At 44.3% G+C, this 12,758-nt stretch overlaps 1 protein-coding gene across 1 annotated transcript in view; it reads right to left on the bottom strand.

Annotated features, from left to right (window-relative positions):
• Nucleotides 1-10,373: 10,373 nt before the first annotated feature.
• The window catches only part of GMPR (guanosine monophosphate reductase), a 65,982-nt gene continuing 63,597 nt past the window's right edge, over nt 10,374-12,758 (bottom strand). Inside the window, exon 9 of the mRNA XM_012476587.3 lies at nt 10,374-10,883. Coding sequence (XP_012332010.2) covers nt 10,703-10,883 — 181 coding nt within the window. The 3' untranslated portion in view covers nt 10,374-10,702. The remainder of the gene's footprint in view (nt 10,884-12,758) is intronic.

Genomic DNA, 12,758 nt, shown 5'->3' with positions numbered 1-12,758 from the left:
TAAGTTGCTTTCTTTTTTTTCAACACTGTAACTACATTTCAGCTCTGCAGAATTGCTGAAGAGCAAGATATTGAAAGTTTCAATGTGGTTTAAAGGGATGAATGTGAATTATGAACTAGTATGTGACAATAAATGACCACCAAGTACTACCTGACGGGAGGCACTTTTCACTTTGATGACTGAGAAGCAGTTACAGGCATATGCAGAGTGGGCAGAGAAACTGAGGAAGGGATGGAGAAGAGAATACTCATTTTTGTCCAGTGTTTTTCTTTTTAAGATGAACTTTTAAAGAACCTTGCGATTTGCACATCTTGAGTTTGTAATTTGTGTGATATTCCTGCAGTTTTTATCCAATAACATTGTGGGAAAGGTTTGGGGGACTGAACGAGCATAAATAAATGTAGCAAAATTTCTTTCTAACCTGCCTAAACTCTAGGCCATTTTATAAGGTTATGTTCCTTTGAAAATTCATTTTGGTCTTTTTACCACATCTGTCACAAAAAGCCAGGTCTTAGTGGGCTCTTAGAAACTCTGAGAATTTTCTTCAGATTCATTGAGTTTTCCATAAAAGCATTTATATATGTGAGCAAGATTTTTTTTTAAAACAATTACTTTGTTATTAGTGTTATTTTCAGAATGACTTTTTTTTTCTATTCAAAATCAAATGAAGATTTAATGTTTGGTACAAACCCAGAAAGGGTATTTCATAGTTTAAACCTTTCATTCCCAGAGATCTGAAATATCATTTGTGGGTTTTGAGTGCATCTTTTAAAGTGCTTTAAAAAAACGTTTTATAAGTAGGGAGAAATTTTTAAATATTCTTACTTGGATGGCTGCAGCGAACCTGAACAAATCCACGCCTGATTTTTCTTTTACCCCCTTGAAAATAGTACTTCCTTCATTTCAAAATTAAAAAACAAAAATCTGACATCAGCCCACATTTTGGCTATCTAGTATTCATTTACATTTAGCGCTCAGCAGGACTAATGATTTTTATAAACCATTTTCTGGGGTGTACCAAAAACATCTGAATAGGTTTAGAATAACTAGAATAGTTCCTTGACTTGCCTGGAACTTCATTACCCTCTCAGCATGCTTGCAGAGAGGTGGGTGGGTTCATTCTTGCGGTCAGACTGCTTAGTTAGTGCTGTATTTTTTAAACGTTTCTGTTCAGAGAACTTGCTTAATCTTCCATATATTCTGCTCAGGGCACTTGCAATTATTAGGTTTTTTTTTTGTTGTTTGTTTTTTAACCTTTGATGGTAAGAGGAATACAGGCTGCCACACAGACTTTGTTCTCATTAGTATCACTATTGACAACTCATGTGGACTCAGAGAAACACACACCACCTTTTGGCTTACTTGGAGTATGGAACTGACTGGATCCACTAAACCAACACTAAGATGCGAAAACACACGTGGTTTGGAGCAATAGGAACATCATCATCATTTTTGTGGTTCTATTTCAGGTATAGGAATTATAAAAATAATTGGTTCTTTCTAAGCACTTGTCCCATTTCATTCTCTTGCTTTTTTAGCATGTGCAATACTTTCTGTGCCAATAGAGTCTGACCAGTGTGCTCTATAAAGCTCATTCCTTTCCACTTCTTCCTTGTTTGGTTGATCTTCCCCATTCTGGCCAGAGCAGGGCTGGAGGGAAGGAGCCAGCAGGGAGAGCGCCTCCCACCTTTCCCTTGCTGCAGATGCCGAATGCTGGGGCGGGCAGCCTTCAGGAGCCCCGTGCGTCTGCCGCCGCGTTGCAGAAAAAGCCAGCCAAGGAGACCTGGGGGAGGAGCCGCAGTGTCCCCTGTCACCACACGGAATAGTGAATGTGGAGTGTGGAGAGGAAGGAGGCAGATTCGTTTCTAAGACGCACTCTGGAGCCAGGTAGCCTGGAGTCAACCCACTTTCCACGGTCTTTTCTGCGAGCGGGTAGGCCCCCTCCTCGGAGTCTGTGTCCTTGAGACTTGGAGCCCTGCCTCTGAGCCTGGACAGGAAGTATGGCCTGTTGTGTGTGTGTGTGCTGAGCGTGCTGGCCAGTGGCTGTGGAGGGGACCGCCTGCCAACCACGGTCACCACTCCCTGTGGTAGCTTTGTCTTCAGATAGGAAGAATGCACAGAGGGCAGGAGCCTCCTGTTTGCAGACGCTGGCGGGCCCCGAGGCTCCCAGAGCAGCCTCTGTCACCGCTTCTGTGTAGCAAACATTAACGATGACAGGGGTAGAAATTCTTCGGTGCCGTTCAGCTTACAAGGATCAGCCATGTGCCTCTGTACTATGTCCACTTTGCAATATTTACCGACAGCCGTCTTTTATTCTTTCTTTCCTGTTTTCCATTTTTAAACTAGTAACAGCAGGCCTTTTGCGTTTACAGTGGAACACAATCACCAAGAAATTAGTCAGGGCGAAAAGAAAAAATAATATTAATAAGAAACCAACAAACAAGAACCTCTCTTTCTAGGGATTTCTCAATATATAAAATGACTGTTCCTTAGAATGTTTAACTTAAGAATTATTTCAGTTTGTCTGGGCCACATTGGGGCAGAGGGGGGAGGGAGGGATACAGAGATGGATGCCACTTACCTCAGATCTTTTAAAGTGGAAATCCAAATTGCATTTTCATTTGGACTTTCAGGATAATTTTCTATGTTGGTCAATTTTTCGTTTTCCCTAACTCACCCAGTTTAGTTTGGGATGATTTGATTTTTGTTGTTGATCCCATTTCTAACTAACTCAGAATTGTGAGCCTCTATGTTTTCTGTTAGGTGAGTGTGTTGGGTTTACCCCACCCCACCAGGAAGTGGCAGCATCCCTCCTTCTCCCCTAAAGGGACTCTGCGGAACCTTTCACACCTCTTACTCAGGGACGGGGCTGGTGTGTGTGTGGTACACTGATGTGTCCAGAAGCAGCACTTTGACTGCTCTGGAGTAGGGTTGTACAATTTCAAGGAATGTTTGGATTTCCTGCATCTTGTGGATTACTCCTTAGATACCGCATAGATTGCAATATAATGCTGCATGTTCAAGATGAACAGTAGCTCCTAGTAATCATAAAATCCACTCTTTGCACATAGTTTGATCTTTACTGAAATATGTTGCCAAAATTTATTTTTGTTGTTGTAGCTCTGGATTTTGTTTCTTAAGGAAATGATTGACAATACCCTTTAACATCTGTGACTACTAAGGAAACCGATTTCTTTCATAGAAAAATCTCCAGTGCTTTTGAAGACACTAATGTCATGCTATTTCAGATATGGGTGAGGAAGCAGAGCTCTCGGACTGAAAGCCAGGCTTCTTGAGCTGTGCTGGTTGTCATGGCTACTGTTTCAGGAGCCATAAGCAGCTCAACAGACTGGTCTGTTGTCTTCTGAAACTCTTTGCACTTCAATTTGCACCAGGTGAAAACAGGGCCGGCAGACTCCGTGGCCCAATTCAGTTCCTTCGGTGGTGATATGAAAGAGAATTACATTTTTTTTTTTTTGTAAGTGGAGTGGAGGCCTTTGCTTCCACATTTGTTTTTAACCCAGAATTTCTGAAATAGAGAATTTAAGAACACATCAAGTAATAAATACACGGAGAATATACTTTTTTCTAAAGCACACGCATCTGCTATCGTGTTAGGCTGGTTTCCTCTCTTTTCCACGGACAGTGTTGTATTTCTGGCATAGGGAAACTCCAAACAACTTGCACACCTCTACTCTGGAGCTGAGATTTCTTTTACATAGATGACCTCGCTTCAAATATGTTACCTTACTGATAGGATCTTTTCTTGTAGCACTATACCTTGTGGGAATTTTTTTTTTTTTTTAATGTACACCTAATTTGAGAAGCTGAAGAAAACAAAATTTTGAAGCACTCACTTTGAGGAGTACAGGTAATGTTTTAAAAAATTGCACAAAAGAAAAATGAATGTCGAAATGATTCATTCAGTGTTTGAAAGATATGGATCTGTTGAAACAATGAGTTTCATACTTTGTTTGTAAAAAAAAAAAAATGAAAAAGCAGAGAAGGGTTGAAAGTTACATGTTTTTTTGTACATAGAAATTTGTCATGTCTAAATGATCAGATTTGTATGGTTACGGCCAGGAAGAATTACTATGTCAAAGGCTCTTAAACTAGACCTATGCTTACTGTTTTGTTACACAGGGCCCTCGGCGGAGGGAGGGGAACTCGCATTCTGCTATTTGAGAATACTGTTCATTCCTATGCTGGAAGTACTTCTCTGAGCTCCCGTCTTAGTCTAAACTCTTAAGCCATGGCAACTTCTTTTTCTTCAGAGATATTTGACATTTTCAGCACTTCTTGTTCCTATAAACCCAAAGAATATAATCTTGAACACGAAGTGTTTGTAACAAGGAATCCAGGCTACCAATCAATCAAACAAACAGGACTCATTATGGGGACAAAAAAATAACTTCACCTTCTTTCCCCCCACACCTCATTTAAATAGGGGGGGTCAAAACAAATGCCTCATTTTACTTTTTAGTTTTTTTATTTAATATAAAGAGGCCAAAATAAATGCGGAGCAACTTCTCAGAATAGTATTCCTGTCCACACATCAAGCCGGACAGCGGAAACTGGACAGCTGTGGGGATATTAAGCACCCCCACTTTCAATTCTTAAATTCAGAATCTCGTCCCCTCCCTTCTCCTGGAAGGCAATTGTTCTGGTAGCTAACTTTCTCCTGTGTAATGGCGGGAGGGAACACAACTTCAGTTTTTCACGTCCCCGTGACTTGCATACAGATGGTTCAACTGTATTAAAATTAAGTGCATTTGGCCAATAGGTAGTATCTATACAATAACAATCTCTAAGAATTTCCATAACTTTTCTTATCTGAAAGGACTCAAGTCTTCCACTGCAGATACTGGAGGCTTCGCCCACGTTTTCTTTCCCTTTAGTTCGTTTGCTGTCTGGATGGCCAGTGAGCCTGTCCCCTTTTCTGTGGCCAATCTGAAGGCCTTCGTTGGAAGCGTTGTTTACAGTCATCCTTACCAAGATAACATACTGTCCTCCAGAATACCAAGTATTAGGTGACACTAGCTCGAGCTGTTGTCTTCAGAGCAGTTACCAAGAATCTCGGTGCATAGGTTTTTTCTCTGTTCTTACAGGAACTACCTACTCTTTCAGTTACCTGGTCCAGGAGTGGGGTAAATCCTGGAGTCAGTGCATTTGAACGTGATACCTGTGCACTCGGTTCTGTGAAGACTGCCCATTTCTGGCGGGGTTGCTTCCTCTCCCCAGCCTGACTGCTCAACTCGCAATCCAAATTAGTGTCAGCCGCAAGGGGGTTTCAAGATAGTCCCTGTCAGTATTTGTGGTGACCTTCAGATTAGAAAGTCTTCATTTCCAGCCAGTCGAGTCCTGGCCCGAGAGCCATCTCTGAGACTCGTACCACTGGATGTTTCAATAACGGCTCATTACCACCAAACTTCCAATCGTATGCCTCCCACAGGCCAAGGGAACACAGACACCAGAACTTGGGTTGAGGGCACTACCAGACTGACATGGCCAGTACAGAGGAGAACTAGGGAAGGAATGTTTTGCACCTTATTGAAAAGAAAATTTTAAGTGCATACATAATAGTTAAGAGCTTTTATTGTGACAGGAGAACTTTTTTCCATATGCGTGCATACTCTCTGTAATTCCAGTGTAAAATATTGTACTTGCACTAGCTTTTTTAAAACAAATATTAAAAAATGGAAGAATTCATATTCTATTTTCTAATCGTGGTGTGTCTATTTGTAGGATACACTCGAGTCTGTTTATTGAATTTTATGGTCCCTTTCTTTGATGGTGCTTGCAGGTTTTCTAGGTAGAAATTATTTCATTATTATAATAAAACAATGTTTGATTCAAAATTTGAACAAAATTGTTTTAAATAAATTGTCTGTATACCAGTACAAGTTTATTGTTTCAGTATACTCGTACTAATAAAATAACAGTGCCAATTGCAGGTGCGTCTTTGCCTTCTGTTGGGTCCTCTAAGAGGAGGCCAGGAAAAAGGTTAATTTCTCTTTATTTGCCCCTGCTCTCTCTGGGTATGTCGGAGGTGGGGAGGTGTAACGTGAGGCATTGCCTTCGCTGCTAATTTTTTGGGGGCTGAAGAGTGTGCTTGAGATGAGGTTCTAGGATAAAAGGCACACATCCACACCTGATGTCTTAGCTTCTTCAGTTCATGCTTATGTCTCCTAGCTGAAACACTGCTGTTCACAAGAGGTCTGTTTATTTGTCTTTAAATGTGGTGATGATAGCTTCATGGGCTCGTAGGGCATAACCTATACGCTCTTTACAGATTTGCTCTTAACTGGTTAGGGGTCTGAAAGTGGAAAATTTACTATTATTTCTATTTACTGTAATTCAAGCTCATGAGAAATTCAACGAGGAGGCTGGGCGTAGTGGCTCATGCTCATAATCCGAGCACTTTGGGAGGCCTGCTAAAGCCCAGGAGTTCAAGACCAGCCTGGGCAACACAGTGAGACCTCATCTCTGCAAAGCATAAAATTAGCCGGGTGTGGTGGCACATGCCTATGGTCCCAGCTACCTGGGGGACTGGGGTAGGAAGATGGCATGGGGCCAGGAGGTCAAGGCTGCAGTGAGCCATAATCATACTGCTGCACTCCTGTCTGGGCGACAGAGCAAGACTCAGTCTCAAAATGAAGCCTCTTATTCAAAATGATCCTGGTTTTTGACTTTTAACTACTCGGTCTCCATTTCCCTAAAAATTGGATTGTTAAGAACTTGACTTTGGTTTGTGGAAACAAAGAGGCAGTCCACAAAATCTTTACAGAAGATGGGTAAATCAGCACATGTCCCTGCAAGGGACACAGGCCTAGGGGTGCCACAGTGGACAGACGGGTGTCATCCTCCCTGACCACTCCATTCTGAAAGAAGTTCCCTTACCACTGCTGGTCCATTTTTAACAGTTTCCTTTGAGCCAAATCATGAGCAAACTCCCATTCACAGTTGCTACAAAGAGAATAAAATACCTAGGAATACAACTAACAAAGGATGTAAAGGACCTCTTCAAGGAGAACTACAAACCACTGCTCAAGGAAATAAGAGAGGACACAAACAGATGGAGAAATGTTCCATGCTCATGGTTACAAAGAATCAGTATCATGAAAATGGCCATACTGCCCAAAGTAATTTACAGATTCAACACTATCCCCATCAAGCTACCAATGACCTTCTTCACAGAACTGGAAAATACCACCTTAAACTTCATATGGAACCAAAGGAGAGCTTGCATAGCCAAGACAATCCTAAGCAAAAAGAACAAAGCCAGAGGGCATCACGCTACCTGATTTCAAACTATACTACAAAGCTACAGTAATCAAAACAGCATGGTACTGGTACCAAAACAGAGATATAGACCAATGGAACAGAACAGAGGCCTCAGAGGCAACATCACACATCTACAACCATCTGATCTTTGACAAACCTGACAAAAACAAGCAATGGGGAAAGGATTCCCTGTTTAATAAATGGTGTTGGGAAAACTGGCTAGCCATGTGCAGAAAGCAGAAACTGGACCCCTTCCTGACACCTTACACTAAAATTAACTCCAGATGGATTAAAGACTTAAACATAAGACCTAACACCATAAAAACTCTAGAAGAAAACCTAGGCAGTACCATTCAGGACACAGGCATAGGCAAGGACTTCATGACTAAAACACCAAAAGCATTGGCAACAAAAGCCAAAATAGACAAATGGGGTCTAATCAAACTCCAGAGCTGCTGTACAGCAAAAGAAACAATCATTAGAGTGAACCGGCAACCAACAGAATGGGAAAAAATTTTTGCAATCTACAAAGAACTAAAACAGATTTACAAGAAAAAAACAAACCCATCCAAAAGTGGACAACAGATATGAACAGACACTTTACAAAAGAAGATATATATGAGGCCAACAAACATGAAAAAAATGCTTATCTTCACTGATTATTACAGAAATGAAAATCAAAACCACATTGAAGTACCACCTCACACCAGTTAGAATGGTGATCATTAAAAAATCTGGAGACAACAGATGCTGGAGAGGATGTGGAGAAATAGGAACACTCTTACACTGTTGGTGGGAGTGTAAATTAGTTCACCCATTGTGGAGGACAGTGTGGCGCTTACTCAGGGACCTAGAAATAGAAATTCCATTTGACCCAGCAATCCCATTACTGGGTATATACCCAAAGGATTATAAATCATTCTGTTATAAAGACACATGCACACATATGTTCATAGCGGCACTGTTTACAATAGTAAAGACCTGGAACCAACCCAAATGCCCATCAACGATAGACTGGACAAGGAAAATGTGGCACATGTACACCATGGAATACTATGCAGCCATCAAAAACGATGAGTTCGTGTCCTTCGTAGGGACATGGATGAACCTGGAAACCATCATTCTCAGCAAATTGACACAAGAATAGAAAATCAAACACCGCATGTTCTCACTCACAGGCAGGTGTTGAACAATGAGAACACGTGGACACAGGGAGGGGAGCATCGCACACTAGGGTCTGTTGCAGGCGGCGGCTAGGGGAGGGTGGGAAAGTTGGGGAGGGATAACATGGGGAGAAATGTCAGATGTAGGTGACAGGGGGATGGAGGCAGCAAACCACATTGCCATGTGTGTACCTATGCAACAATTCTGCATGATCTGCACATGTACCCCAAAACCTAAAGTACAATAAAAAAAAACCAGCTCTCTTTAAGATGTCCTTTCCTTCACCTCTATCCCTTATTTTGCAGTAGTCTCTTAAAAACGAACAGTTGAAGATAAGCGTAAAACACGCCTTCCACAGGACCAGCTGGAGAGTCTCACACCTCATAGAGGGCAAGGTAGGGAGCATGCAGCCATGCCCCACGTCTTGCTCCACATTGAACAGCCTCTTGGCCCTTCTGTCTCCAAAGTGCAGCCCTTGTATTTATAAAGGTCCAAGAGTTACTCTTAATGGGCTGGGCGCAGTGGCTCACACCTGTAATCCTAACACACTGGGAGGTTGCAGTGGGCGGATGCCTGAGCCCAGGAGTTTGAGACCATTCTGGGCAACATGGTGAAATCCTGTCTCTACAAAAAATACAACAATTAGCTGGGCATGGTGGCAAGGTGCCTGTAGTCCCAGCTACTTGGGAGGCTGAGGTGAGAGGATCACTTGAGCCTGGGAGGTTGAGGCTGTGGTGAGCTGTGATCCTGTCTGGATGACAAGAGTGAGACCCTGTCTCAAATAATTTTTAAAAAATCTTAAGGATTTAGTAGGGAGAAGTATTGCGCTGGAGTGAACGCTGCTGGATCTCTCAATGTATTCTTAAATGACCAACAGTAGGCCTGTACAATCCCAGAGTGTGACGGTTCTGCTTGGACCCTTCTCACGCCATCGGTCACTGTGGACAATCAGGCCATTCATTCACCCTGACACAGCAGCACCCCGTGGCCCTTCTCTACTCCAGGGTCACTGCTTGCCTTTCCAAAGAAAACTGACTTGCGTACCTGCTCTTTAGACTTAGCAAAAAGTAAAGTAAAACATCCTGATCTGCGCTTTCCAGGCCTGGAACTCAATACTTCGAAGTTAAGTGGCCGGTCATCACTTCTGCGTTCACTGTTTAAACAAGCATCCTGGGGGACTGCTGCAGGTCAGCTGCAGAGGCCAGTCCTCCAAGACAATGTCATTGTTCCCAGCCCATTCACTGACCTTATACAGTAGTGCCGTGTGGTCCTTCCGGGAAAGGATTCCCTGGCGCACCAAGGGAATGTCTCTAACTCATGTCTCAAACCAGTGCCTTTTAGGATGCCACTAATCAAAGCTTTGGCTCTTTTGCAGTGCATCTCCACTCGCTGATTTCTCAGGAGATAACCTTTCCATAAAACATCCAGTGGAAATTCAAAGGGAGTTGGAACTGAGAAGCGGGGGGGAAAGATGGAGGAAAACAAAACGGAATGAGAAGCGAAGACAGGGACAGCTTCCTAGAGGCGACAACAAACCGGTAGGGACAGATGACTTGTCCCTGAAAAGCACGTGTAATGAAAGTCTCAGGAAAACACATCGCCCCACCCTTGTGAGTATCAGCTGGGAAAACAATTCAGGTTCATCTCTCCAGTTAATTGCTTTTGTTGTTTTCCAGCAACGAAAAGCTAGAGGTGGGAGATGCCACCACCTCTAGCTTTTGGTTGCTGGAAAAGCTAGAGGTGGTTACTCTGACTCAGGCCTGTCCGTCCCCCGCCCCACACTGTCCTTCTCTCCCTGCTCCTCCTAAGGTGACTTGTCTGCTAAATCGCCAGGAGTGGCTTGCCACCGGCCTGTCTAGGAAGAAGGCAAAACAAATCCCAAACCATTCAACGTGACTCCTACAAATACAAACTCCAGCACTTCATCAAGTCTTAAGATAACAGCATTATATTAAAGTGAAACCATCTTCTTTTAAAAGAGAAAGAGAAAGGTGCAAGTGTCGGTTTGAACAATGAGGTTATGAGTTCTGGGCAGCAGGGCTCTGATGTTGCCCCAATCAGCGCCTTGCGTCTGAGTCCCCGAGAAGGCACGCAAGAGGGCACCCAAGCTCCAGGCGGCAGGAGGGTGCAGAGAGCACACGGCATTCCACCATTCAGCAGCAGCCAGAAGCTCAGCCCGAACAGACTAGGAGGGAGATGGGAAAAGCAGGTTTGGAAGCTTCGGCTCGGGCCGGACGCCGCTTCGCCCCCGGGGTTAGCTGAACACGGTGTTGTGCTGCTGGGTCACCCGGATGAACGTGGCCCTCCTGCTGAGCTCCTTGAGTTTGGCGGCCCCCACGTAGGTGCACGTGGACCTCAGTCCCCCGAGAATATCCAGGATAGTGTTTTCCACATCTCCTTTGTAAGGCACTTCCACAGTCTTACCCTCGGAGGCTCTGCAAGGCAAAGGAAGCTTTCTTTTTATCTAGCTTTTTTCCTCTTACAAGCCCAGTTAATCATTCCCAGCTCCAGCACTTTCTGCAGCCCCCGCGGCACTCAGAAAGCCAGACCCCACCCTCTGACCCCACCCCCACATTCTACCAAGTGCCAAGATGATCAGCAGCATCTCAGATGAACACATGCCTCCCACCCAAAGGGCACGGGCTCCCTGCTGGCAGCCCTGCACGCTGGGGAGAGGAAAGTCCTGGTGAGTAGCACTTGAAGGAGCTGGGGCCACAAACCACCCTGCTTGGTGACATTCTCTCCAGCAACACGCTCCCCTCTGCCCCTGACAGAAACCACCTTTACCTTTCTATTCTACCTCAACACGCACGCCAACTTCCCAACAGCCAGAAGCCAAAATGCCCCAAGGAAGAGTGGCCCTGACAGATGCCCCTGGAAACTGCCTCCTGACCTCCTAGACCAGCCACAGGAAAAGCCCAGAGCTTCACCTCCTGCCTGCCCGCTCTGAGATCAGAAACCAAATGTCTTCAAGGGTGACGACCAGGATGTAAAATGGACAACTCAGGTCCTACCAGGTTACGTGGAAATCACCAGCAAGACAAGGTGGCTCCATCCTGATCACTTACCTGGCCTTCTGCCTTGCTGGGTACACCAGCACCCCCAGTTTGCCTCCCTGTTCTCCTACAAGTCACTACACCTATCCCCCTGCACATGTGTGGGTCCAAGCAAGGTGGAATCGGATGAGAACTGCGACCTTAGTTCTGGAGGCTTCCGGGCTTTGGATAGCATCTTTCACATTTTCAGAAGACTATTTAGAAATTCAGAAGGTTTGGCCTATGGCATGAACACTAAGCAACATGTCACTGTCCCCACTCAGCCCATGTCCCTCTCTTCACAAGGCCACCAGGTAACACTGCGTGACTGTTAGTTGGGTAACACGGGTTATGTCCCCTTCCTGCAACATGGGGATGTGGTCCAGACTGTATTCCCAGAAGGAAATCTGAAATCTCGGCAAAACTCTAGCTCTCATTGAAGGGCCAGGCAAGTTCTAACAAGTACCCAAATTTTGGAACTTTCTGTAGCCGTTCTCTTCAGTTGGAAAAGAGCATCTCTCTCTTTTTTTTTTTAGATGGAGTTTTGCCCTTGTCACCCAGGCTGGAGTGCAGTGGTGCAATCTTGGCTCACTGTAACCTCCGCCTCCTGGGTTCAAACAATTCTCCTGCCTCAGCCTCCCGAGTAGCTGGGATTACAGGTGCCTGCCACCACTCCCAGCTAATTTTAGTACTTTTAGGAGACACATGGTTTCACCATGTTGACCAGGCTGGTCTTGAACTCCTGACCTCAGGTGATCCACCTGCCTCGAAGAACATCTCTTGACTAGACATTCATTACCTAGAATTTCAAAACGGTGTTAATTCTTGGTCACTGAACAGGCAGGACTACCCATGGGTAAAATTTAGCTACTTAAACCATCAGCCGGTTTGGAGCCCTAAGCTCAGGAAGCCAAAGTCACTGGCCATACCCAGGACAGTGGAGGGCTCAGCACTGTGTGACCCCAGGCAGGCGTCTGCGCTTGTGTGCCCGCAATGATGGACATTTTGTTCTCCTAAGGTGTTTCCATGGCCTTCCTGGGGCTTGTTGGGAATTTCTAGATTCTTCTCATTGTTGCTCCTTTGCTAACTGTTGGTTTAACCTTTCACAAGTTCCTTTTTTGCTGATGCTTAAGTCTGCTTATCTGTAAAATCAAGGTACTTTGCTTCCCAGGGACAGCGTGAGAATGAAATAGTTAATGATTGGAAAAGAATCAGTAATGTGTACATAACTGTGCCATAAGTAACTTGTCAAAGTCGGGAAGCATTCTCATGACG

This window comes from Aotus nancymaae, unplaced genomic scaffold, assembly GCF_030222135.1.
Source record: "Aotus nancymaae isolate 86718 unplaced genomic scaffold, 86718_ANA_hifiasm-v0.15.2.pri h1tg000051l, whole genome shotgun sequence".
Taxonomy (NCBI): Eukaryota; Metazoa; Chordata; class Mammalia; order Primates; family Aotidae; genus Aotus; species Aotus nancymaae.
Note: the sequence above shows the minus strand (reverse complement) of the source record. Positions and strands in the feature narration are given on the sequence as shown.